The 27,775-nt window shown below is 38.3% G+C and overlaps 1 protein-coding gene across 1 annotated transcript in view; it reads left to right on the top strand.

Moving 5' to 3' along the window:
- Positions 1-17,756, top strand: part of LOC137164735 (protein transport protein Sec24D-like) — a 36,794-nt gene extending 19,038 nt beyond the window's left edge. The window contains exons 5-9 of the mRNA XM_067565672.1: positions 2,572-2,853; positions 3,483-3,604; positions 7,665-7,776; positions 11,253-11,380; positions 17,645-17,756. Coding sequence (XP_067421773.1) covers positions 2,572-2,853; positions 3,483-3,604; positions 7,665-7,776; positions 11,253-11,380; positions 17,645-17,695 — 695 coding nt within the window. The 3' untranslated portion in view covers positions 17,696-17,756. The remainder of the gene's footprint in view (positions 1-2,571; positions 2,854-3,482; positions 3,605-7,664; positions 7,777-11,252; positions 11,381-17,644) is intronic.
- Positions 17,757-27,775: the final 10,019 nt, after the last annotated feature.

Here is a 27,775-nt window from a genome sequence, read left to right as displayed (position 1 = left end):
CTTGCTTGCATAACATCAGAACTGTTAACAAAGTTTCACTTAAGGGCTTAATTGTGCCCTCATTTACAACTGTGAACCCACACTGAAAACAGAATTTGGCCTGCAGAATCTTTTGCCAGTAATGGTGATTGAAGTGAAAGAGCCCAGCTTGACTTTCAGATCCCAGGGTGAATTTGCAGTACTGGCAATTAGAAAAAAATCATTTGATTTGTCAATCAAGAAAACCTGAACTGAAGTTACTAGGACACAATAACCATAGGACCCCTTTTGTCATTATTTTTTACAGTTACTTTTCAAAGTTGACCCACTCTTTAGTTTGATGTATAAGTAATTAATAATACAGTTGCATAATTCACTAGCATAGCAATAAACAAACTTAGCTTCCAGTGATGAAGTTTAGCTATTTCCTGCTTTTAAAAGGCCTGTTTCTGAAAGCAGATAGCATAGGAATAAATTTTACGGCATAAGCAAGGTAATCAGGAGCTAAACGGTTTATGCTTTTTAGAGAAACAGGGTCATTTTATAGGGAACCTCTGTGAGTCAGTGTGCCAAGCTCTGTGCTGACTGCCAAGTTCCCATATGCATTCATTTTACTTGTGCTGGAAGAGAGCAAGTGCTATGCTTCTAGGCACATCTTTAAAAGTTCTGATAATTTGATTTATACAATAGCAACCAAAACCCCCAAACTGAATGAAAAGTAGAACAAAATCTATTAAAGCAACTTAGTTGCTAAGTTCCACATTTTCAATTGTTGGTGCCTCTTCTCTTTTCACAAAACATCTGTGTGTATGAAACATTTGGTTCTGCAAATTTTGGGTTTGTGCACTACTACAAGGATGTGCAGTTTTCTTATATGGCATGCAAATAAATACTTCCATTTGCAAGCAAGCTGTGTGAGTGAACAAAATGTGTGTCTCTTCCACGTTGGGGACTGAACTCTGGGGGTGTGTGTGGGGTGCATATCTGTTATAAAATCATTTTCTGGATGAAGTAGGGATCTAAGAAGTTACAAAATAAGGTTTCCAACTGTGCTATGATATGGTTATGAGCCAAATTCTGTGGCCTTTCATCAAGCAAAACTTGGATCATTGGAAGTTTTGCTCTGTTTAGGAGTGGAGAATTTGGCTCTACGACAATATGAAAGTGCATTTATTTTCTTACCTTCTCAAGTGGATAAAGTTCCCTTGAAATGAGGATTATATTGGGAATATATAAGAAATACTGTGCTAATACAATCAGAGTACACATCATTGTGGAGAGTTATTTTATGTTACTAAACTTCTTTTCAGCTGTGCTGGAGCAACCATTGGGTTCTTGTGGAACATTCCAGAAATATCAACTGTCACATCAGCAGGTTCTTGTGCTTTTTGTTGACTCTGTTGCTTATGTCTTGCCCATTGTTGATAAAATCCAACCACAGTTGTTGTTTCCCAGCTTTCAGAAGGATCTTGCTGTTTTGATAGTACCCAGCAAAGATTTGTTGGTTTTTGTTTTCTTGTGGTGTTTTTATTTAATTTTTTAACAGTAGAGTTTAAATTTAAATATGACAAGTAAAACTAACTGGAAAATATGTATTTGAAATTGTGGTTCTCCTGTATGCAAACCTCCCATTGACTTGGTTCTGTAGACCTACTGAAAGTTAGAGTGCAAATTTAGGGCCTAATCTTATTCATATCAGTTTGAAGTTTACTATTGGCCTGGTCTATACTGTCAATGACAGTTGATGGGAGTTACGCAAGCTATGCAGAGTAGCTTGCGTAACATACGTCTGCATAAATGTCTGACTAAATATCCTTTAGTGTTTGTATAATAACTTATTGATAAAATTTTGCTCAAAAAGCTTAAAAGATTTAGTTGACTTACTTTTTAGCTCTCCTGAAAATTCTTTCTTGCTAGGTCTGTCAGATGAAATTTGACTCAAAATGTAGGTTTTTGTGAAAACAAACATTTACAATACAGAAGCCCCCAAAGAAATGTTTCTATGAGCATGACAATTCCAGTTGAAAACAGGTTGTTTTACTTATGAGCAGATAAGCATTCCCATGTAGTGTGTGTATAACATAACTTGCAGCATTTAGTGCATGAGAACCTGAAATTGAAGATGATTGTAAACAACATGAAATGGATGAGGTTCCCCCCCCCCAATCTCCCAATTGACCAATCCTAGTAAATTGGAAAAATTAAACACAGCCTAAAAAGGAAATTGGATATTTTAATATTCTTTGGTTTTAATAACTAGGCCTAAACTTTCAAAAGTAACCAGTCCCCAGATCAAGACACCTTAAGAGCATGACTTTTCAGAGGGCTTGTACTCAACGTTTTATGAAAATCAGACTTCAAGGTGGCAAGCTGGGCACCCAAAATTACTAGTCACTTTAGAAAACTTAAGCTGTGAGATGGTATTCATAGCATACCTAAGGATTACCACAAATATGACTTTAGAGGCACTGTCAGTTTAAATTACAGTATTCTTACACAGGCCGCAAGTATATTAGTAACTAATAACATTAAATGGTTGTTAGTTTATCATTTTCAAATCATTTGATGTATAACAGTAATATTCTTGCACAGGTCCTGGTGCTTCTCAGAGTTCTCTTATGCCTTCTGGGGTTCCAACATCTTTTCAAGGTCAGTGTCCACCACCGCCCCCACCACCATCACAGCAGCAAATGGTTTTGTCATCTGGATCTCAGATTCCTCCAGCACCAGCAAATAATCTGAACCGTCTTTGTACTCCACCCTCACTGCCTCCCATGGCCATGCAAGATGGGATCCCTGGATCTCTATCATCAAATGCCAACCTGCAGGAACATCCAGGACAACTCCCAGTGCCTGGGTATCATCCACAGCATGGTAAATATGGATGGTGTTTTCTTATTAAAAAACATGCATTAAATATTGTGCATTAGAATTGCAGCCATCTCATGAGTAAAGCTGAAACCAAAGGTGCAGTTTCACTTTTAATGTATAGGGCCTAATCAGTTATGGGAGGCACTGCTGACTATGCCAAAGCAGCACATGTAGGAGGGACTTCGGTACCTGGACATCTCATGCCTAATTTTAGGCTTTCATCCTTCAAACAATGACCATGGGTGTAAAAGTGCAGGTGCTTTTAATCGCACTTGCAAAACTGTATCTACAAAAATAGAAGTCAGGTTAAGGCCTGATGTAAAATCTGGTTTTATCATATTATAAAACTACTCTATGTCCTTTTTGGGGAGAGGGGGAAACTGAGTTGAAAAGTTTATTTTTTTTATTCCTAAATACTTTTTAAGGGAAATCCTCTCTTTCCATCTCTCTGTCCCCTCCCCCAAACAAAGCACATTTTGCACAAAGCAGGAAGTGGGAAATACAAATCTTACTGAAGTAAAATACAGTGTAAGGCAAGATAAAATGCCAGACATTGGATAGAACAATGTAAGAGCTTCATGTCAGAGTTTAAACCCTTTAAATTTGATGAATGGGCTTTTGTAATTCTGCAGCCAACTATGGCCCTCAGATGGCAGGCTCTCAGCTCTCTTATCCTGGTGCCTTTCCTGGGGGTCCAGGACAGCTTGCTGGTCCACAGCAGAGGAAGCTTGATCCTGACTCCATCCCAAGCCCAGTAAGTAACATAGTACATGGTTTTCAGTGAAGTGCTTTCCTATTAGAATGTGACAAAGAAATATCAAATCTAACTTTGCGTTTTTAGTTGTTGGGTCTTTTTAGACTTCTAAAATGCCCCAATGGCTCATAGGATATGTTCATAATGTAACACAATGTTTTAATTATCTGGTATTCTCTACTTAGAGAGGCTATCCTATCAGTTCTAGATAAAGTGGCAGCAGTGTGTAGTGTCAGTGCCATTTTTTGGAAAATATCCATGAATCTTATTAGAAAATTAGTGTAGACTTTTTATCCTGCTGATTCATTGCTTTTTAATGTGAACTCTCCTCTGTAATATTACAGTATGGTTCTCTTCAGCAGGACCTGATCTGTTCCCAGGGATTCATACACAAAATTACTATTCGCAAATCCTTCAAATTAACCACCATCTCCTGTTACTCCAGGAAGATCTAATATTTTAATTGTTGTATCAGAAATGCTATTATTTGGACTAAATGCCCAGAGGATTGGAAAAATCACCCAAGCATCCCTGGGGCTACGTAAATGGTAGATAATGAAGCAGTAGGATGTACAGGCCTATTTTATTGTTGAATTAAAATGGCTTTGGGGACACTTTTTTATTGTGTGCCTCATTTTCTTTCCCCCCCCCCCCACCCTCCACTCTTGAAGGCAGTGGAGTGAAATTAGAATCAGGCCGTACATGTTAAGGATAATGTACAAAAAGAATTGTATTTAATCTCCTTGTTACAATACATTATTTACTCAGATGCTAATTACTAATAAGATTTCACACTCATCTAGAAGTGCTTTATGTTCAAAAAACTTTAACTATCCACTATTACTGACAACAGCCCTGTGGAGTCTAAGCTTGAACAGCTAACTGAACTATTATTTTCCCAATTTTATATATTATATACTTACAGTTTATACTGTCCTTCCAGAAAAAAGGAGTATCTATCCTTTGCTCCTTGACACATCTTAAGAATACATCTATGAAAATGAACTGCTTCAGGAGCTCACCTTCCCCCCTGCCCAATCATTAACGTAACTCATAAGCCAGCAACTGAACACATTTCTGATCTTTATGGTCTTCCACCAGAGTCATCCTAGTCTCTCTTTGCTTGGGCAAGACAAAACACTAAGGATGCTATTGGACCAGAGGAGGGGGGATTGAGAGGTAGGGGAAAGCAAGTTCCAAAGCTGAGGGGCCTTTGCTGGGGATGCTCTGATAGTTGACACCCACACACACCCCCCCTATATGAGTGGTGCTCTAGCTCAGGCGCCTATGATGACCACTACCCTGAAAATATGGGGAAAGAAGAGGCAGAAAAGTGACTTGCTGAAAAACAGTGTGTCAATGTAGGAGTCAAGATAAAAATTTGGAGTTTCCTGGCTCATAGTTCTCTACTCAAACGACTCTTGTTAATTTAAGCACTTGCAGTAGTGATGCTGTATCCTACATATTTTTTTCTGTAATATATTTATAAACAAGTCATCCTATTCTGTGTGCAGTAGATGATACACAGGGAACCCTTCACAAATCTGAACATTTGTTATTTTTCCGCTAAGCCTATTGACAAGTAAGATTTTATAGATAGCAAGTTGCTGTTTTTGGCACCATTGATTTCATATTAGATTAAAGACCATTTAATTTTATTCTCAATCTGAAATAGTATCCCTGAACTCCATTATAAATTAATACTGTAAGACAATTGTGTTTCTGCTATTGGCATACACTTTGAGGTCGTAGCACTACTGTAAGAACCACTGAGGCATCGAATGATAAATTCCACTGTGGACTTGACTGCTAAATTCCAAGGATTGCAAATTCATTTCATCAGTAATTACTGTAATTACTGACAACAGTAATTGTGCCTTTGTTATTAAGAATAGCATACACTTAGTTCAAGGAGGAATACTTTTTTACATTGGATATAATTGCATTGTATTACTGTGTTACAGTGTTCTAGTTCTTTACACCTCAATGTCTTCAAGCAGTTGGAAGTAGACTGAACTGCTAATTTTTCCTCTCTTTGCATGTTAGTACCACTGAAATATTTGCAAGATTTTTGTCTTGGACTTAAATGCATACAATGTGCTAGCTCAAAGATGTTAAAGGGTATGATTCCAAATCACCTAAATCACTTAGGAGCACAAATCCTGCTTGAAATAAATGGGATTCTAAATCACTTTACCTAGATTTTCAAAGAGCTTTAGATGCCTCCATCGCACTGGGAATTAGGAGCCTAAATATCTTTGAAGATCTGGGCCTTAGATAATTGTGAAAACTCCACCCCAAAGCCACAAGTGGACAGATACTGCACTATTGACTATGCAGCTGAGGAATCTCATGTGTTTTCCACCATGTGTAAGGAAGAATTTACATTAAAGAAATATATTGTTAATATCCATGAAGTGGTGTATAGCTGCTGGGGCAGGAGGCTATTCAGACTCCATTTGGGTTGTCTTCAGGCATAGATGAAGATGATGTGTAACAACTGACGCTGCAGAGAAGGGACCTTTAGGGAAAAGGCTCTCTGTTAATCACTTAAGATGTAACTACGTGTGACAAACTATTATTTAAAAAAATATAAGTGTTTTTATGACTAGCAAATGTAGGTATTACTTTTAATAGGTCAGTCATCCCACAAGCAGGATAACATGTTCAATTATATCTTTAAAAAAAATCTGGAATAATCTGATGTCTTGTTTCACTTACCGTTGGAGAATAAACAACCCTGACTGTGACAGCAATGTTAAAAAAGGTTGTTAAATGGTTTGTTTTAGCAGCCCAGTAAGGATCAGAATGACATGTTTAAAAGAAAAGAGACCTGGGTCAGTGACTGTAAAAGGCAAAAAGCTAATTGAAAATGAGGGATAACTATCTCCGTGTGTGTGTGTTGTGTTTACATTATAAAATTAGTGTTGCCAGCCAAATGATTTTTATCTATAGCCAATGTTGATTAGATTTTCAGACAAATGTTATTCATCTGTGCTCTAACAACATCTAAGAAAACATCTATGAAAAAGCAGCATCTGTGCATTGTCAACAACTAGTTCCAAGAACTTCAGCCAGTGGGCTTCTTTTGGAGTAAATGTTTGTTTGTTTGGTTTTTTCCCCATTGTGCAAGCAGATAGCAATAGGTACACAAGCCAAAGAGATTGAGAGAAAGTCAAGCAAACAGAAGATTATAACCAGTTCTTTAAGGAACATATTTGAAACTAAAAATGCAGTACAGAAATGTTGTAGCCATTTAAAGGGACAGAGTCAGTTACTCTAGGAAAGGTTCAAAATGGAACTTGCGCCCAAGATTTTTCCTAGTGCATTGGCAATATCTTTTGAACAACAGTCAGTGGGCCCTATTCTGACTTATTTGCCTCTATGACATCATGAGTCTCCCAACCACTGCTAACCTGCTGTAAACCAGGCTTAAACAAATGTAAGAGTGTCCACACAGAGCTCCCCAGTTTAGATAATTCTGTTCAATTAATTGTCAGACTAATTTTGGCCTCAAGTGGCTACTCATTTCTGTGCCTTTTCCAGGGGCTGATTTAAAACTTCACCTCCTCCTGGTTTGCCTCCTGGAGACAGCCACTGGCTGCCAGCTTGGCTCTTCGGCTATTTGTTACTGAGGGAGAAGAGTCTCTCCCTTCAATAGAATAATTGCACTGAATTCGGAGAGTAGAACTTTGCTGAGATTGCTTCCTCATTAGTTCATTCCTGTGAGTTTTCCTGCAGTAGAAGGAATTGGGCATTGACTGTCTGACATTCTTGGTTGGCCCATCATTCAGGTATGCTGTAACAAAGTTCAGCCCCAGGCAAATAGGAGCCAAGAAAGGGCATAAAGCGATTATGGACATAGATGTATTTATATTATTGTTTTGATCCTCTTTGGACAATACACGCTACAATATTATGTACTACGCACATCTGTATAGACAGTGAATGTTAATTGGGTTACCTGGGGTGGATATTACCTTTGTAACTCCTTATGAAATCGAGAAAATCCCATAGCCAGCCCTATTTCATGCTTTTCTCTTTACTTCTGATTAATCAGATTCAAGTAATTGAAAATGATAAGGCTTCCAGAGGAGGTCAAATCTATGCTACAAACATCAGAGGTCAAGTTCCTCCTCTTGTCACCACAGATTGTGTGATCCAAGATCAAGGTAACTATTTGTGTGATCACTGGGTTTTTTACTAGTTGAAATGAAGTTAAAAAAATATCGTCTGAAATTTTCAAATTTGGTTGCTTAAAACTATGCTCCCAAATCCATATTTAGGCACCTAAGCGGAGGTGGTGGCCTGATTTTTCAAAAATGCTGATCGCTCCTGCCCCTCCTATTAATTTCAATGGAATGTATGGTTGCTCAGCACTTTTAAAAAGATGTATAATCATTAGACTCTGATGCCATAAATAAAAGGCAAAACCCATTCACTGTATCCTAAATGTTCCTTTATTTCCATAGTCACTCTTAGGTTGATCTGAAGGTGGCAACTTTGCCGCCGTCAGTGTAGAAGTACCCTATCTGGATCGACTGAGCAGTCAGTGAAGACCCGCTCAATCGATCTAGAAGTCAACTCAGTAAAACCACCCCCTCAAGTGGCTTTGTTCTTTGCATAACTTGTGTAACTCCCGTCAACTGCCGCCAAATCGTCAGGTAAGTGTAGACCGGGCCAATGTGTCTGTAAAACATTGCTAATTGTTCTTTTTAACCCCACTAGTTAAGGTATAAACTTTTACATGAGTAGGATGGAGGAGAAATGACAGTACTGAATGTTAATAGTTCAGAGTAATGCAGTCACCATTACTGTATTTCCATGGCACTGTTGCTTACAATAATATACTGTGAGAGAGGAGGAAAAAATGCAAGCTTGTAACATGGAAATATTCTGTGTACCAGAATTGACTGAGGATTTTTAGACCTCAACCCTGCATACACCTAAGATATACATTCTTGACGCTCCCATTGGCTTCGTTCACTTTTGGCTTCAGTGGGATGTTTGCAGGGGCGGGGCCTTACTGTGCCATTTGAGCACCGTCTGTTCTAAAAGAAGCTAAACCACTGACAGCTCCTCCAGTGTAGGCAGGGAGAATTGTGGAGTACTCCGCTCCTCTCACTTCTTAGTACTGTCAGTTCCTTCATAATAAAACAACACAGCATCTGGAGTGGAAAGATGAACATAATTCTGACCTTCAAGCAGAATCCTTAATTTGACAAGAAGGAGTCACCTAAGCTCAGCTCTCTTTCCTAATAGCATAATCAAAAAAGCCTGAGAAGAATAGCAACCCTGAGCCCTACAATCCACACTTAAACGTGTATCATAGTTCAGCATTACTTAACTTCATAGCAAGAGTTGCACACCCTAAAAGCGCTGCATTTGAAGGGTTGCCTGGCTGGCTTTCTATGTCCTGCAGGACGTTGTCAAGGAATATACTCTGTATCCTTCCCTAGAACTGCTGGGATTTATAGTAAGGGTATTTCAGTTTCAAGAATAAGCCTCAGCTATGATAAATGGATGGCACTTTAGTCAATCTTCTTATCATTTGAAATTAAGTATTTGAGTAGTTTAATTGTATAAGATAATGGGAATAGCTGTGGGGAATTTTTCTAAATAATTAAGGAATCCTCTTTACCTTCCCCTGCACATGCCCTGCTGTTGTAAAAACTTTTGCCCTGTAAGATGGGCAGAGGAAGGTAATGATTAAAGGAAAGATGTAGACTCACAGCTGAGTCCATGCTGGAATATATGGTTAAAAAATTAACAATTGCCAAGTTTAACTTCTTGTATTCTGTCCATTTCTGTTCCTGAAACTCAAACTATATGGTCAGAGTACAAGCGTGGTTGCTGGCTTCAGTTTTCTCTCTTGTTTGTATAGTTCCATTTCTTTCCTGGCAATCTGCAGATCCCCCCCACCCTCCCCAAGGAGAGTGCTTGCAGATCTCAACTTCGGCCTGCATTTCTTGATGGCAGAATTTGTGCATGTTGTAACTTGAGGCTTAATGCTGTAAGACTCTCCCTCATCTAAATTAAGTTTGTGATGCCATTAGCTCAGCATTCTTTTATCTGTTTGGATAAAGTCTAGTTGTGTAAAACGTATTCCTCGTTCTGGGGGGAGACCGTCTTTTAAACAAAGAAGTCTCTCCCTTGAAACTAAGTAGAGTTTCAGGCTGAACTTCTTTTAAAAGGCATATAAGAGAGTTAGATACCTAGCTCCCATTGACTTTCACTGGGATTTGGGAGCCCAGCTCCATTATGTTCCTTTTAAGATCCCAGCCACAATTACCACATTGAATGTTTTTTACCGGAGCATCGATAGGAATAATTATTAATGACACATCATGATATCTGTGGAAGACACTGACAAGTACTGAAAGACTTCCTGCCCCAGTGAGCTTTAAAATATCTTTAGTAAGCTAAAACAATAAGGAAATCCTATCAAGAAGAGGAGTAGTGGGCTGACAGTCCATGAGAGGAAAGTATGCCGACGCTCACGTGTGAAGAGGAGGAAGCTTTTGGTAATGTATTTATTTTATATTCAGTGTTTACACTTGAATTGTCACTTTGCATTACTTTTTTGGCTTTGCTGTCGTCCCCCCACCCTCCCCCCCCCATAATCCCAGAGTGGATAAGAATCAATTACTTCTTTTTCAAAAATCCACTTCTTTAAATTGAAAATTTAAGTTAAATACAGGCTTATTTTTAAAAATAAACCTATTTAAAATTAAATTTGAAATTTAAACCTATGTTAAGGCCAAAATTTATTATACTCTATTAAAATAATTTAAATGGAAATTAAAAATAATTCAAGCAATAATTCAAGTGTTTGCCAAGTTTTTAAAGAAAGTAAAACCATTGGTAGAAGTCATTGGCAGAGCACCTAGGAACAGAGGCTGTTGAAGCAATAAATCAGCTTTTGACAGCAGTAGCCTCTTTTCCAGGGACAGAGAGAATATTTTCTTCATTTCAATTTATTCACCTAGTTCAGTTCAATGACTAGTTTGTTCAAAGTTAAAAAATCATTTGGAAGTTGGAAAAAGCAGGAAAGCTTGTTTTCTGTTTCCAGTCTCTGTGAATAAAGGGTAAGCTTGAGCGGATGAGATCTACTAGTTCTAAAATCTTGAAGGACATGGTGATCAGAAACAGTTAGTTTCATTCATTAACTACAGATAATATTTCCTTTAATAAATTAGTTTAAAATGCAAAACATGTTTTGATAAACTTTTTTTCATGTGTATCCAGCAATTTAAGGTAGCTTTATTAATTAAAAATGCTATTTTAACACTAATATCAAATAAAATATTAATTATCTAATAAAATGTTAAGCTATGTAATTTCTTAAATAAATGTGTATAATACAGTGTATCCTCCTGATTAGCGAAAAGAAGCTCCAAAATTAGTGTAAAGGCTACGTTTAGTTGAAAATCAAATGTTCTAATTGTTACCAAGCAATGAAAATCAACTTTTCTTTAAGAAAATAACTAAAAAGTACAAATGCAGAACACAATTAAAATGTATTATTTAAATCAAGCTTTCCTGCTTGTTGATTTTTAAATCATGATTAAAAATGGTGATTGCTTTGATTTAAATCAATCATCCCTACATAACCCTATCTCCGAATATGTTCTTTTGACTATTTTAGGCAATGCCAGTCCTCGTTATATTCGATGTACTGCCTACTGCTTTCCATCCTCTTCAGATATGGCCAAACAAGCTCAGATTCCACTGGCTGCTATCATCAAGCCTTTTGCTATTGTTCCACCAAATGAGGTAAGGGATCAATAAATAACTGTTCAAAATACTTCATGGTTTCTCAAATTATGATTTTATGTGGCAGATTCATTCTTTCATGGTCAGATTGTGTTTACCCTAGTATTCTGGGGGGAAATCTACAGTTCTTGCAGTGGTGTAACTCCACTGGTGTTAGCAACAGTGCAAATGCTAGTATAGACAGGGTTCAGGTGTTACCCACCATGTCATCTGGATACAAGATTAGACGTTCTATGTTACCACCACTTTGTCCCCAGTTTCTGCTAGCACTGCCAGTGTTGCCAGACAAGGCCATTATGATGAGGAGAACTTTATAAAATACCCTACATCACCTGCACTGAGTCCACTATGATGAATGTATATTGTATATACCCAGTCTCACCAATGGCAATAAAATATTTTAAAGGCTAGGAGTATGGGTTAGGTTCACTCAAGTGCCTAATAGACCTCTGGGTGCTGCTTAAATAATAAATACATAATTTTTTATTAGTTAGCATTTTTTTTCTTTGAGAACCATTTACAGTTCAGGATGAATTCAAAATAGGATATAAAATTCAGCTGTTACAAGTTGCGTTCTTAATTATTATTGTTGACAAAGGAGTTTGTGGATTGTTTTTTGTCTATGCCATTAGGAAATGTAGTAAAAACCGTATCTTGTGACAGTTTGAGTGAATTGATGTGCTGTGCAGGTATGGAGACAGCATCCTGTGGTGCTTGCTCTTCTCTTCTGGGGTCCATTGTCCAGAGCAATGATTCTGATTTCATTATTTGAGCTATTGCTTGCATTGTGGAGTAAGCCATTTTGCTAGGCAATCCATCTGAATGGGAGTTATGTATAAAGTACTTCCTCAGCTATGTTTTCTTTGGCAGCATTTCTTTTACTCTGAACTGTACCTAAGCACTGGGGAATAAACGAAGACAGGTGGCTAAGATCATTCTGTAAACAAATGCAAATCTGAGGTTGATAGAATTGTGTGTGCTTACTCCAGGGCTGAATTTTGTCCAGGGATTGTGTGGAGCCTGTAGATGGCTGGAGAAAGATCCTCCACCACCTAGCTATTAGATGCTTAGACTTCTAGTGAGCACTTGGGGTACATGTTGGTACCAATTAGAGAGTCGCATCGCATACCTCTTCAGTAGACGACTTGGTACACCCAATGAGAGAGAGCAGCATATGAAGCTGCTGCCTGCGGTGTATAGACAGCAGCTGGGGTCACCAGAGAGATTCCTCTGGCCTCAGCAATTTGGTGTTGGTTGTGGGAGGTTGACATGGAGATGATGGGGAGTTAGACAACTCAGAGTTGTTTTGTCCCTTACCCTCCAGCTACTTGTTAATGGGTCTAGCCACACACCTGTGGACCCTTGTCTTGCCAGATTCACTATTTGCAGAGCTTGAGATGATAAACCCAGGATTCCTTTATAAACAGGCTCTACTCACCATCCTACTCGTCTTCCTCTCCCCCCCTCCATGTGGTCCCTGCTTTCTCCTCTCCATGTCTAGTCCCCCTCCTGCAGGTCTCTGCTTCCCTCATCATCAACATTGCCTTACCCTCCCTCCACACAGTGTTTCCTCTTTCCCTCCAGGTCCCAACTTTCTCCCCCGTCCCTCCACTTCTATCATTAGTCCCTGCTTCTTTTCCCCCACAAAAAAAAAGCCTCACCCTGGAAGACTCTTTTATGTGTATTAGATTCCTGGCTACACAGTCTCCCCATGCAGCAAATTAAGCTGCTGCCTCTGAAAGGTATAGGCAGCACAGAGGGTGTCAGAGAGATTTCTCTGTCCACAGCACCCAGCAGTCTGTAGCCTGATTTTTGTCAAAACTAAGCTTTTCTGATTTCCCCCAGATTAGTAGGGTTCTTTCCACCAATGCCTAGAACATTCCCTGAAATTTTGTAATTGATTGGCTATGGTGTTCAAAAGTTATCATGTTCCATACAGACAAACAGAAATGCCATCAGGTGTAGGGCTTACTTTACTTGGCCAATGGCATAGGGAAATGTAGGAGAGAGGTCCTGGAAGCTAAAAGATAGACTATGAAATAGAAGCTTTAGGGCCTCAGTGATAGCTTTCCGTGAAATGCTTCCAGTCCTACATGCAGATCCAGCTTAGCAGAAGGAACTTCCGGGTCTCAGTGCATGGTTGAGAAGAGCGATTTATGTCTATTAGGCATTGGAGGGTATTTTGGGGAAGGGAGAGCATATATATACAGTGGGTTTTGGGCTACACCTCTATCAAAACAGAAGCAGACTGCTGAAATAAAGAAATAAGGTATTGAGGGAGTATTTAAACTAAGAGCTCAGGGAAAGCTGGCATGAGCTGAGGAGCACTTAAAGTGGACAGAGACATCTTTTAAAGGCATCTGTAATACAATGGAACCTGAGTATCCAGCAAAGGGTAGGATACAAATTACAACTGAACTAGTGTGGAGATGGGATAAGAACAAAGGTAAATTCTATAAAATCATCAGGGTGTCAGATTAAGGCGTTAAATAAAAACAGGCACCTCATCAAGAATAAAAAACTTGAAATGCCTGCTTACAAATGCAAGAAGTTTAAAAGCAAAAATAAATAAACTAGAATACCTTACAATGGACAAGGACCTTGATAGAACAGGCATTACAGAATCGTGGTGGAATGACAAAAGCTGATGAGATACTGTAAAACCTGGTTATAAACTATCTAGGAAAGACAGACCAGGCCAAACAGGTGCAGGGCTGTATCTAAAGGATTCCATAAACTTCGAGAGGGAAAAATTCTGAATGGAGAGGAGTACACAGCTGAATCTACATGGATGAAAATCCCATCTGTAAGAATGTAAATATTAGTTGGGTAATTCTACCAGCCTCCAGATTTAAAAAAAAAAAAAAAAAAATCTTTAAAGAGGAAACAAAATCTCACTAATGGGGACTTCAACTACCCCGTATAAACTATTGACAGACACACTGGGAAAGTTTAAAGAAATAATTTCTCAGCACTTCAGTGATGGTTTTGTAGAGGCTAGTTGTGGCACACACAAGCGGAGAGGCTATTCTTGACTAGTTTTATGTGAAACGCAGAAGCTATTTCAAGAAGTGAAGGGGCTCAACATCCAATGGGCATGTAGGGCACCAAAAAGTGGCTTTAAACTTTAGAAAGAGATTTAAATAAAATGAGGGCAGTCATGAAGGTCTTGAACTTGAAAGTTAAGAAAGTGAAATTCTTAGAGATGGCATGGATGCAACTTAAACAAACAAATCCTAGGAACAGTCTCAGAGGGCATGTGTATCGCCGCAGAAGAAGGGAATCAGGAATGCAAAGAGTAAGTGTATAGGGCTAAATGACAGGGTTCAAGAGGCTATTCGAGCCAGACAGAAATCCTTCAATATTTGGAACTCTTGACACTAGGGAAACCAACAAATTGGAGTATAAGTTATAGCAGGCAATAAGTAATAGGAAAATTAGAAGGGCCAAAATGGATTCCTAAGAGCAAGTAGCTAACAGTGTAGAATGAACAAGAAATTCTTTAAGTACATGAGAGGCCTGCTAAAGAATTGGTGGGTCTGCTGGATCATCAGGGTTTTAAGGGTGGAAATAAGGAAGATAAGGATATTGCTGAGACTCTGTATGGTTGCTTTGCCTCTGTCCTCACTGCTGAGGATTAGGGAAATACTTACCCTGGACCTGCTCTTTTCTGCTAATAAAGATGAGCTACTCTCAGAGATGGAAGTGATAGAAGAAGAGGTGCTCGAGTAAACTGATAATTTAAAATGCAATAAATCACCAAGCCCAAGAATTGCGAAGGAGCTCAAGTATGAACTACTTGAGCTATTAACAGAAAATGTTAAGCTCGCATTGAAAACAGCCACTGGTCCAGAGGGTTGTCAGGCAGGAAATATTGTACATATATTTAAAATTGGTTCCAGAGGTGATCAGGGAATTATAGCTCAGTAAATCTTAAATCTGTACCTGGAAACTGGTTGAAATGATCATTAAAAACAGAGTAACAGTTGGACTTTTTTTCTCCCCTTACCAAAAGGCTAATTACTGTAGACATTACAGTATCTTATCTATACAAATTTCTATTTATTATTTCTCAGACAAGTTCTTTATTTTCAATATCCTGATTTGGATGATCTATGAAAAGTATTTGTTTGTGATAGTTTTTTTGAGAATACAGTATCATTGTTTGACTGTACTTATTTTTAGCCAGCACTGCATTAGCAACAGACTATAAAAAAATAAACATCTTTCTCTGAATTATCATCATAGGCCAGGCCCTACACGAGTTTGTTTTGGAGATGTATGAATGTTTCCAGAGCCTGGATAAACCATGTGATCTTTGTTTAACATTTAATGTTGCTTGCTACTAATATTATTTTAGTTAAAGAGTATTTTACATCTTAAAAAGCAAACATTCAACAATTCAAAAAATTAAATATAAAGTTTTCAATATTTACAAATATAGGTGATTTAGTTTGTGTTTAGAGTTATTCCCTAGTAAATAAAGTGTCTTGCCCTATTTTACAATACTACCTAATTTTAATTTGACTCCATTTACAGAAATATTTGCTGATGAAAAAATAAGTTAGTGCTGTGTTCTTCAATTTTCTTCCTCTCAAAACAGTAAATCCTCTGTGTATTTGACAAGCTTACCATGACATAACTATATAGAACCACATATTAAATAGATACTTAAACCAGTAGTACAGTAGCAGCATTGTCCAATGAAAACCCTGCAATCAGGAATGGAGTTATCTCCCATAAATGAAGACACAATCTGTGAGATGAAAGCTGGCCAGTTTTTTCAATTAGAGAAACTTGCAGGAAATTATTGGTGAACAGTCTCACTGAGCTGGAAGGAAAAGCCATGTTTGTGGAAATAAAAATGATTAACAAACCAACTTTGAGCTACACCATCTCTCATAACTTTACTTAGAGTGTTCCAGTGCTTCAATGCTGTTAAGCCAGAAGAAGCGAGGTGTCCAGTAAAAGGAGTGGTAGTAATAAGGTGTAAGTAAGGAAAGGGTAGAAGTATGTTGTAAGAATCATCACTGTCAAGAGCAAACCTATAATTGCTGTATCTGATTTTACACAGCAAAATAAAACTACAGTTTAATCATTCGTTTTACCCCCTGCATTCTGTCACTTCTAAGTGAGCCAGTTTCTCTTATTTGTTTCATATAGTGATAATACCTCACTCTTTTATATCACAGTTTTCATTCATAGACCTCAATTTGGTGGATAGGCTTCAAGCTTATGTTAGCTTAAGCGTTTTGGTTCATGTCATGCACACAATGTGGCTAGGATACAACGCCTTTTCTTCTGATTTTTTTCTAAAGCTTTGCAAGAGCATGGAAAGCAGCCCAGCTCCAGAGTTACTTTGTGCAGCATCATTGTTCATTTTAGAAATTCCATGTGGGTAGTGTCGTATCAGCTGCCTTTGGTGAAGCTAGCGGGGCTTGTCCCAGATCACTCCACTGCCAGGTGTATCGGTGCTGTATCCATTCATTGACTGCTCATTCTCAGCTTTCAGCCTGGAGACTTAGGAGAATCCCCAAAAATTCAGACCTGTTTTGTCGCAGTCTCCCTAGCTTGTCTTGGAATAGGACAAGGGCTCTGCTGTGCTCTGGAGCGTGGAAGGAACAGAGTGGTTCTGAGATTCAAATGTTGTATTGTCTTCCCAGCTAATGAGGTCTGAACAACTCTGTCCAAAAGGGACTGGATCTCTTTTGGGTAATGTTACTCCAAGCAGATATGATGCAAAGAGAATTACAGTTGAAAGATTTATGAACACTGTATACAAGGCCAAAATCATAAAGCATAAGAAGGATGGAATAGACAGAATTCACATGACTTAAGTTGTCCAAACTGCTAGAAAGCTGTGTCATAGTACAAGATAATAAGCTTAAAAAATCTTTCTGAAGGACTGCAAGGAAAGTTGCCTATAGCTATCTCAATCAGTTTATTTTAAAATAAATATTTTTCAAATTGGTTTATATGACAATTGACTAGTGACTCCAGCATATGTTTGGGACATTCCATCATTAAGAGACTTCTCCTCACCCTCACTGCTACTGAGAATCTAATGCTAAAGCTTATGTGTGTTCCCATTTGTTAGGGGAATCTGACCTTTTCATATATGCAGGAAATTAATTTGTCTGTAATAGAGTTTAGGTCTGGGTTATTCAAGATCTCCTCACATCAGTTGAATTTAAATGAACATATTGGTCAAGCAGAATCTTCTGTCCCCCCAGTCTCTTAACTAAAGATTCCTTTCACACACAGACTATAGAACAAAGACAACAGCAATGGAACGAGGGACCATGTAACCTATAAGGACATGTATGCATCCCAAGTACCCCTTGTCACGATCAGGATCTGACATTCTTTGATAAATTGTGAACATTTCCAACTTTCTATTCTCCTCTTTGGGTTGGTAGCTGACCCCTCAAGCCTTCACAAAAGTGCTATTAGTAGGGAGTGACTTCTCTAAGCAAGAGTAAAGTCTAGGTCCTCCCTTCAGGGACTGACACATCAAGATCCTTATCACAGGGCTTCTCTTTAGTGCTGAAGAAGCTAAGGGTGATCCAGTGGACATAGTGTACTTGGATTTCCAAAAAACCTTTGACAGTCTCCCTCACCAAAGGCTCTTAAGGAAACTAAGTGGTCATGGGGTAAGAGGGAAGATTCTCTCTTGGATCAGGAGCTGGTTTAAAAGATAAGAAACAAAAGGTAGGAATATATGGTCAGTTTTCACAATGGAGAGAGGTAAACAGCATTTTCTTCCAAGGATCTGTACTGGAAGGGCGTGTGTTGTTCAACGTATTCATTAATGATCTGAAAAAGTGGCAAAATTTGCAGATGATACAAAGTTTTCAAGATAGTTTGTCTAGAACTAACTATGAAGAGTTACAGGGAGATCACACAAAACTGGGCAAGTGGGAAACAAAATGACAGATGAAATTCAGTGTTGATGAGTGCAAATTAATGCACAGTAAAGGAAAAATATCCCCACTACATACCTATAATGATGGGTTCTAAATTAGCCATTGGCACTCGAAAGATCTTGATGTCATTATGGATAGTTTTCTGAAAACTTCAACTCAACTTCAGTGCAGCAGCGGTCAAAAAGGCAAACAGAATGTTAGGAACTTTTAGGAAAGGATAGAAAAGAAGAAGGAAAATCTAATGCCACTATATAAATCTATGGTACACTCGTGTCTTGAATACTGAGTGCGGTCCTGGTTGCTCCATCTCAAAAAGGATATAGTGGAACTAGAAAAAGTTCAGGAAAGAGCAACAAAGATGATCAAGCATATGGAACAGCTTCCATATGGGAGAGATTGAAAAGTTTAGGGCTGTTTAGCTTAGAAAAGAGATGATTGGCAGGGGAATACGAGAGAGGTCTATAAAATCATGAATGGTATGGAAAAAGTGAATAGAGAAGTGTTATTTACCCTTGTCCACCATCCAAAAACCAGGGAATGAACTCAATAGGCATCAGATTTAATACAGGCAAGAGGAAGCACTTTTTCACATAATGCACAATTAACCTGAGTAACTCAATGCCATGGGGTGTTGTGACAGCCAAAAGTATAACTGGATTCAAAAGAGAATTGGATAAGTTTGTTGAGGGTAGCTCCATCAACGGCTGCTAGCAAAGATGGTCTGGTAAGTAACCCCATGCTTGGGGCAACCCTAAATCTCTGGCTGTCAGAAGCCAGGAGGGAAAGACACGGGTGGATCTTCCAAAATTGCCTTATTATGTGTGTTCCTCCTGAAGCTTTGATACTGGCCACTATTGGAGACAGGATATTGGGCTAGATGGACCATTGGTCAGACCCAGTATGGCTGTTTTTTCAAGAGTTGTTATCTATGCATCTTGTCATCTTCCCAGCATATCTTGCTGCTAAGTAGAAACCTGAAACAGAATAGCATTGGACTCAGTGGTTTCCTTTATTTGGCAAACCCTCTCCCAACTCCCAGTTTGGAAGTTGTGAAAGAAGCTGTGATATATGTAGTAGTCGCTCCCTCTAGTCTGGGTTTCCTAATCAGTCAGGAGAAACACTTTCAAGAAAGTACCATCTGTTGGCCCACAAAAGTGCCCTCCATCAGCTACAAATTTTCTAAGTCAGTGAGCATAAAATGTGGCCCTTAGAATGGTTTAACTGTGGATGAAGGTTGATGAATACAGAGTCTAACGCATAGAAGGGAAAGCTTTTGTCTGCAAACTGGGTCATTCTAGAGTTGTATCTGGAGTTGTGGTGACTGATGACTAATACTGTATTTTAACTATCAAAGAGAGATTATGAAAAATCATGTTAAACTTACTCATGTACTGGTTTGGGGACTGAGGAGGGCACTGAGGAAAACTCCTTTTAGGAGAAATCGATATCTTTAAGAATATTTTGAAGCAACAATTGATGCTCTTTGTTAGACAAATATCTGAATTATACTTTATCCCTCTCAAGCCATAGAGAGGTTTCTGCTTTGGCTGGAACAGGCAAACAATGGAGTCCCATACACTAGTCACAAGCTTTCTCATTATCTAAAATATCACAGTTTTGTTTCCTGGCAAATTAAAGGCCCTATCTATTAATCAGAATGTTTCTTCCATCATAACAAATCTAAGCAACTTTAACTGTGCAAAAGAAAAAATAGGTAAATGTGATATTAATAGTCACTTAGTAGCAATACGTTGGTTTGTGTATTTAGATTACTAAAATTAAAATTATTCTGAATTTTTTTTAGAGATGGTCTGTAACTTAAAATAGCTATTGGAATAGCCTCTGTCCCTGTGCATGTGAATTTCTCCATACAGATGTTACTGTCCAGAAAAGGGATAAGATTCTCCTCTTCTTCACTTGCCAAAGTTGATCATAGCAAAAGCAGTACATTAAACAACATAACGTTGTGCAGACTCTAACATTAAGCCTTAAGGGACATGACTCGGTTTCTGAGGTAACATTATACACTATGAGCAGAGTGTTTGACACACTGTTTTTACTAGTATCAAGATGGAAAGTTTATAGAGTTTGCTTTTAAAACTGAAATGATACTTGACCTATTTTGTGTACGTATTTTTTAAATTTATTGCTGCACACTTCTTGCACCATAACAGTTTGATTATAATAACCCACAAGGATGAGATTTTGTAGAAGGATAGACTTCTTTTAAAGCTGATGAATAAGCAACTGACTTTGATTTTATAGTCTGGTGTTTTCATTTTATTGGATTTTTCCTTAAGGTCACACACTTCTGAAAAGCTTAATTAGTAAAAATGTCATTTGTTACACTAGGAAATGGTATTTTAATGGTTATACTTGACTGTCAGATACACATTACATCAGACTGCATTTAGGGCCAGATCAGGCTGGCACTGCCTCAGACCTGTGGGAAAATAAGTCACCAGTCCCTTAAGGATTTTGGCTGCATCTTGGCCCCAGCTGTGGTTGGGGAAGCTAGCCCTGTGGCTGCTATTTTCCTTGGAGAAGGATTGGGAATGTTGGATCTTTGACTACCCCTTCAACCTGCTGGCCACCCAGATACAGGGCAGTGCAAATTACTCCCCTGCCCCAAAAATAAAGGGGCATCAGGGCAGATTGTGACTGATTAACAGTTCCTTCCCCGGGCTCCTGAGATGGTGGTTTAGCTCCACACTGCCCCTTACCTCAGTCTAGCTCTTAGTAAAGTGTAACAGAAAGCAGAGAAATAGCAAATGAAACATTTCAAATGTCTGTAAAGCGCATGGCGTGATGGAGCACTGATCCTGTTTGGGGCCTCTGAGTATCCTTGTAGAACAAGCACTAATAAAAAGAGAACTTAGTTCATATTCACTAATCTTACCAGACATGATGCTTTTAAACTGATAGCCAGTTTTGATATCAAAACCACAAAGATTAAGCTGCTACTTTTCATGGGAAGGACTCTTGCATTAATGTTCTTTAAAGACATTAATTCAAATCTTTTGGTATTGGAAGCCAGTACAGTCTTCAGTATTTTCTTAATCATTTTTATTCTCCGTATTCTTGCCAAATACTTAAATGGCAGATGTAAATGATCATTGGCCATGTGACTGTAACTACCGCCAACAGTTTCTGCCAATTGCAATGGGAATCCAAGGACATTGGCCTTCACATCACATTTTCGCATCATCAACGTCTGTTTAAAACACTGCCATGAAACCTGTCTCTAGTCTTTTAAGTACAATTCACTATAAAGAAATATCCTACTTCTATTCTAAAATGTTCTCTGGCAAGGGAATATGTACAATCAGTCTGTAAAATATAGTTTCCCCCAACAAAAATCTCAATACCAGTCCCTCCCATTGAGAAAAACAAATCCAAAAGAGAAATAGTTCAGTGTTTGCAATAGGAAACATGGAGAAAAAAAATCCTCCATTTATCGCTTCTCTGATGCCATAATTCTTCGATCAGGAATGGCTGCTATCTCAAAAAATCCTGGCTATTCATGGAAAAGGAAAAACATACACCTGACATCTATAGCATGCCCTCTAGTCTGACATGCTACTGCATCATGAGATCCAAGTTCATTTTTCATTCTTTCTAAAAAGGCATTAATGACTGTTCTGTATAGCCCACTACTTATGTGGCATCCAGTCCAGGTGAAGTGATACTCTTAAACACACAAAGCTACACTTTGTGAGCGTAAATTTGTGTTCCTCCAATCTAGAAGAGCACATTCCACTAGCTCTTGTGGAGTGTTGCTTGATTGGCAATTTTAGGGTTATTCCACAACCCTTTAGAAATGGTAACAGCTGTGTTTGTGTTTAATGGTCTTTTGACCTTCATAATAGAATTAATCTGCTGGTGTATCCATTATGTTTGCACATGTATTGGGTTCAACCAGTATTTCAGATTGTGTGTTACATTTTCCAAGATTACCAAGTACATGATAAATCTATCTGAGGGAAACCTGACATAGATATTTGCAGACAAAAGAAACTTCAGCTTTCTCAGTGAGGAGCCAGCAGTGTTTTTACTTGGAGCTCAAACTCTGAACTGTTTTTCTTAGAAGCTCTTAAGGTCCACATGCAATGGTCTGCAAAAATAAAATATCATTTTGTAGAGAGAAGCACCTCCTGTCACTACATTTGACTGTAAATGATACTAAACCAAATATATTTGGCAGTTTTGTGCTGTTATGAATGGCCATCTAGACGTGAAACAAATAAAAATTCCCTCTAACTCAGATTTGTGTTTTATTGTGAAATTCCTGTAGCCATTAAAGCTAGAATACATCCCTGTTACTTATTATTCATCACTTCTATATAGAAACTTCCTAGAATCTGCTTCTTTGTCTTATTTACTGTTTGTGTTGTGGTAGCTCCTAGGAGCCCCAGTCATGAACCAGGACCCGATGGTGCTAGACTCTGAACAAACACAGAACAAAAAGACAGTCCCTGCTTCAGTTTTGATTGTTTAAAAGTGCTGACATTTTGAAGGTCTTGTCCCCCCAGAGTTTCTTGATTATCATCTCACATTCCAATTTCACGCTCCTACTTATAGCATCAGTTAATCCTGACTGCTGACCTTCACTTGAGATGCAGCATGTTACTACATTCAAATAACAATCAACACTTCAAAGGTGAGAAATATCTGGAGAGATCTTTCTTATTAATGCTTAATGCGCCTTGTTTGGTATCCACAGTCATAAGAATTTGTAGTGCTCTTCCTTGGTGTCAATACTGAGCATTTTATTTTTGCTCTGTCCAACTGGTACAATGTTAATGTATTAAATAAATGAGCTGATCTAAGTAGGAAAATCATGTCTCTTGCTTTTCTACAGGAAAAGGTGGCTTAGTAATGATACAAATAGTAGCGTATCAGTGTTTCATAACAGCATATAATTTACTGGGAGAAGTTACTTTACAATACTCCTTTGTACATTTTGAGATTGGATCTTGCATTTCCTGGTTGTTTGGTGTATTGTGTATTTGCACTATACTGTCTGTCCAGTTTAAGGCCATGCTTGCAGCCCCACCAGAAAAGTGGAAGTTATGTCTAGATAAAGACTTTACAGGCTTGGATCAGGCCCTGATGCTGTAGGATTGGATCAGGCCCTAAATTGCTTCAACTTAAATCTTTGTATGGAATGGCACCAAGAACACTGATGGCACTCAACATATAACGACCAACAATAATAGGCTAAATCAGCTCTGGCTTCAGAAGGAATTTTGTAGGAATACGAGCTTCAGGATGCAGCCCACTATTAACAGCACAAAAGGAAATACTTGTCTTGACACTTTAATGTGAACTATTAAAGCCAACTCCAAACCCAAGGATTAGTAGTAGACGGGTTAATCTTTCCCAAAAACATTTTACAGTTAAGTATGTCAAAAACAATTGTGAGATACATACTCTTCAAAAAACATTTATTTAATTGAAGCAACAAAATATAAAATTGTTTTAAAGTTCTGACAAATTATATTGAAATAACGTTTAACTTCTGTTTAATTTAAGAACATAAGGATTCATTTAGCCTAGTATGGGCCCAGACTGGGTCCATCTAGCCCAGTACCCTGTGTCTGATAGTGGCTAATGCCAGTTGCTTCAGAGGAAATGAACAGAACAGAGTGATTTTGAGTGACCTGTCCCTGGTCACTGAGTCCCACCTACTGGCAGTCAGAGGTTTAATGACACCCGAGCGTGGGGTTATGTTACCGACCATCTTGACTAATAGGTGTTGATGGCAATGAGTTCCACAGATTGACTGTGCATTGTGTGAAGAAGTACTTCTTTTTGTCTGTTTTAAGCCCATTTACTGTACTAATGAACTATGAATTTTGATTTGAGAATTTACATTTTTTTGAGTTTTTTGTAGTAAACTTTGTTCACAGGTATGTCCTATATTTATAAAGTTTCAAAAAAGTATCTGGGCATATACATTTATACATCAATCTTAGAATGTTATGTCTGCTGTAGCACTATTGAACATGGAATATCATTTAAACTGAAGTGACAGTAATACTTGACATCAAAATAGCTGCACGTTATTGTGGTTCCCCGAAATACACTTCAGGGGCTAGCTGCATTTTTCTCTATTCCAAGATGTTCTCATACTTTAGAAACAGTTATCTAACGTGCATGTGTGCCAATGTCCTGGAAAAGTAGATTCTTAAAAAGTAGGTGATTTCAGAAAGGCATATCACCCTATATGTCTGTCCACTGAGACATTTTGTCGGTGAAAAGGCAGCTTGTAATATGTAGCATGAATTGATACATTGATAATGGATCTAGTAATGTTGGGTAATTTGCAGTTGCAACACTTGCAAGCAGAATTTATGAGAAACAGTGGCAATTTTTGTTCACCTTTATTGCCAAATGCAGCCAGAATTCAAAGTGAGGTCCACGCAACTGTACATGCTTGGTGACTCGTACCAAGTAATCTATGTGCATGCATGTTAGGTGCACCCAAATGTATGCATGGAATTTTGGACTGGATGGTGCACAGAGATGATTTTCCTCAATATTCAAAATCTGCCTTCTTTTCCCATATGCATGTTTCATTTTCTTCATGGAGTTCTACTCCACTGAGGTGCAGTGAAGGTCATAGTGCTACTCTTATAATGTACCAAATAAGGCTCTGATCCTGCAATGTGATTTTCAGTGACAGCCTGCGTGGACACAAGGAGTCCTTGACAGTGGATCAGGGCTTAGTTTAGTGGTGAATGGCTTAACCATAATGAGAGCAGTAATTCACCCAAGCTTCATGTCAGGAGTGAAGCTTTACAATATTTCTTGTTAGAATATGAGAGAGAATCTGATTTTGGAGTTATGCCACCAGCCTCTCTAGGGCAGTTTATTTCCAGAATATTTCCAAAATAAAACTCACTCACTTTTGGACTAGTGGTGGATTAAGTTAAGATTTAATGGCTCATCTGATCCAGGTCTTGCACTCCAAACCGGCCCTCATGTTCCTGGGAATGATATGCCACAATGTACCTAGACCTTATGACTATCCCCTTCACTTTAACATAAACAGGACCACAAGTTTGTGCATGTTGCCATCAGCAGCTACTCTCTCTGGTCAATCCAAGCCAAATGTAGACTATAGAGCACTAGCTTTGATCATTGTTACTGATATTAATTTATTTATATTATGGTGATGTCCAGAGGTCCAGAATCAAGAGATAGGGGTCCTATTGTGTTAGGAAATCTATGGTACAGTTTCCATCCTGCAGAGAGTGTAGCTGACTAATAAATACATATGTTTAATACAGAGCATAGTTATATAAAATTATTTTTATTATGGTAGTGCCTAGGGACGCCAACCAAGATAAGGGCCCATTGTATAAGATGCTATACATACATAAGAGATACAATCTAAACAGACAAGAAAGACCAAGGGTTGGGTGGGAAGTAGTTCACAAGCAGAGTGATGGTTTGGAAACATCATAGCAGTTCCATGATTACTTTTTGTTCTTGTTTCTGTTTTTTGGAGTATTTCTTTAAATAATCAGGGTTTTGTTAGGAGAGGATTAGTTAAAGAGAGAGACAAAGGAAAGGAGAGGGGACACTGAAGGAAGAGGAATATAAGGGGGGGGAGGTAGAATGAGGCTGAAGCAAAGAGACTGTGAGGAAGAAGTCAGTAGGAAGTTGGAGCAAACATCAGAAGGGAAAGAATGTCCAGAGTAAAATTGTGCACTGATAGCATGTTTAAAAACAAAAAATCAGATACTTAATCTTCCTTCATTTTAGCCACCTCAGTCAAGCTAGAAAATGTCCAAAGCTTTTGGATAGAATTGAAATGCTTTGGAAAATTTGTTAATTTTATGTTCTATTTTAGAATCCAAATGATCAAAAATACATCATTTTTCTTCCTGATGTTATGATCCAGATTCTGCTGTCAATGTAAACCCATAGTAATGCCAGTGACGCCAGCACAGCTACTCTGGAATTAATGCTGTCACTGAGATCACTATCTGTCCTATGGGTTTAACTTTATTCAGTAATAAATTTTGCTTGGCTCCTTTAACTTTGTTTTGCTTTTTGAAAATAAAAACATAAATATTAGGAGGAATGGAGGGGGGGGGGGGGAACACAAGCAAACTCTCCAACTAAAATAATGCTAGTTAACTTTCATGCCTTCTGTCTATATACTTTCTTTGGCCAAGAAACTCAAGCCACTCTGTCTGTAACTCTTAAACTAAAGAGGTAGATGGAAAGAATATAAGAAACTGGAAGATGAATGAAGTTGGGGCCAGAGATGCAGCTCTACTGGTAGCAAACAATAGAGCTGCACATATCTATCTTTCAAATAGTAAGCCACTCTCAACGTTAACTACTGCTGTTTAATGTTTGAAAAATAACACCCATGATGATTAAAATGGAAGAGAATGGTTGGTTCAGTTTCTTGCTCTCCGGTCAGTACTAAATATGGAGCCTGTTTACACACACACACTGAAGAGTCGATGGCTGCCTTACCCCTCATGGGAAGGAAATCACTAAGAGGATTCTCCTCACTGAGCTTTCTCCCTGACTGTTCTGTTGAGGAAGATGGTGTATAACCCCACCCTAGGACAGGTGGTGGGGAAGGCAGCCACAATCTGATTAAGAAAACTGCAGGTAGTTTGAATTCACAAATAATAGGCCTGACTCTCCATTAATTTAAATAAGTGTAAACTGGAAGTAACTCCTCTGATCTCAATGAAGTTACAGTGGTATAAAATCAGTGTGAGGGGAAAATTAGGACCTACATATGTAACAGTTGGTACAATGCTGCACTCTGCTAAATCAATGGGAAATAATGTTGGCCTGGTATTTCTAAATCCTGCTATTGTAGTTCTGGACTTGATCCTTCACTGATTTTGATGGCAGTTTTGCAGTTAATTTCTTAGGAGTGTAAGCAGGTTGTCCTCATATTATTTTCTAGTGCACAGTGACACCTGTAGAAAGTAAGAAATATGGTTTTCATATCCAACATTACTTTTTGGCTTTAGGTAGTTCTTTTGTGTGTGTTTTTGTGTGTGTGTGTGTGGAAGGGGGGGGGGGGGCGGTTCTCTCAGTGAATGTTTGTTTTTGCATTTAATATAAAGCCTTGTAAAATTTCCAGGAATATATTCGAGCCCCGATACAAAAACTACTATCTACTATCCCATCCTGATAAAGAGGATGATGACAATTCTTTTTAAATGTATAGTTTTTTACTCCCCCATCCAAAGAAAATTGCCCATCCTGAGTGGGTGGATGGGTAAACAGAATTTTGCAAGGCTACGATGTGGTGTGTGTCTATATCTAGCTATTAGCTGAAGCTTTCTTAAAAATCATTACTTTTCTTTCTTAAATAGTTCTTTGATAATTTTAACAGTACTGTTTATGCTGCCTTGTCCTTCAAATCACTTCAGTTGTTATCAGATGTCTTTAATTAGTAATATAGAAGTTTAAAATAAAATGA

Source organism: Emydura macquarii, unplaced genomic scaffold, assembly GCF_026122565.2.
Source record: "Emydura macquarii macquarii isolate MOO-44397 ecotype Brisbane River unplaced genomic scaffold, CSIRO-AGI_Emac_v2 contig_2690, whole genome shotgun sequence".
Taxonomy (NCBI): Eukaryota; Metazoa; Chordata; order Testudines; family Chelidae; genus Emydura; species Emydura macquarii.
Note: the sequence above shows the minus strand (reverse complement) of the source record. Positions and strands in the feature narration are given on the sequence as shown.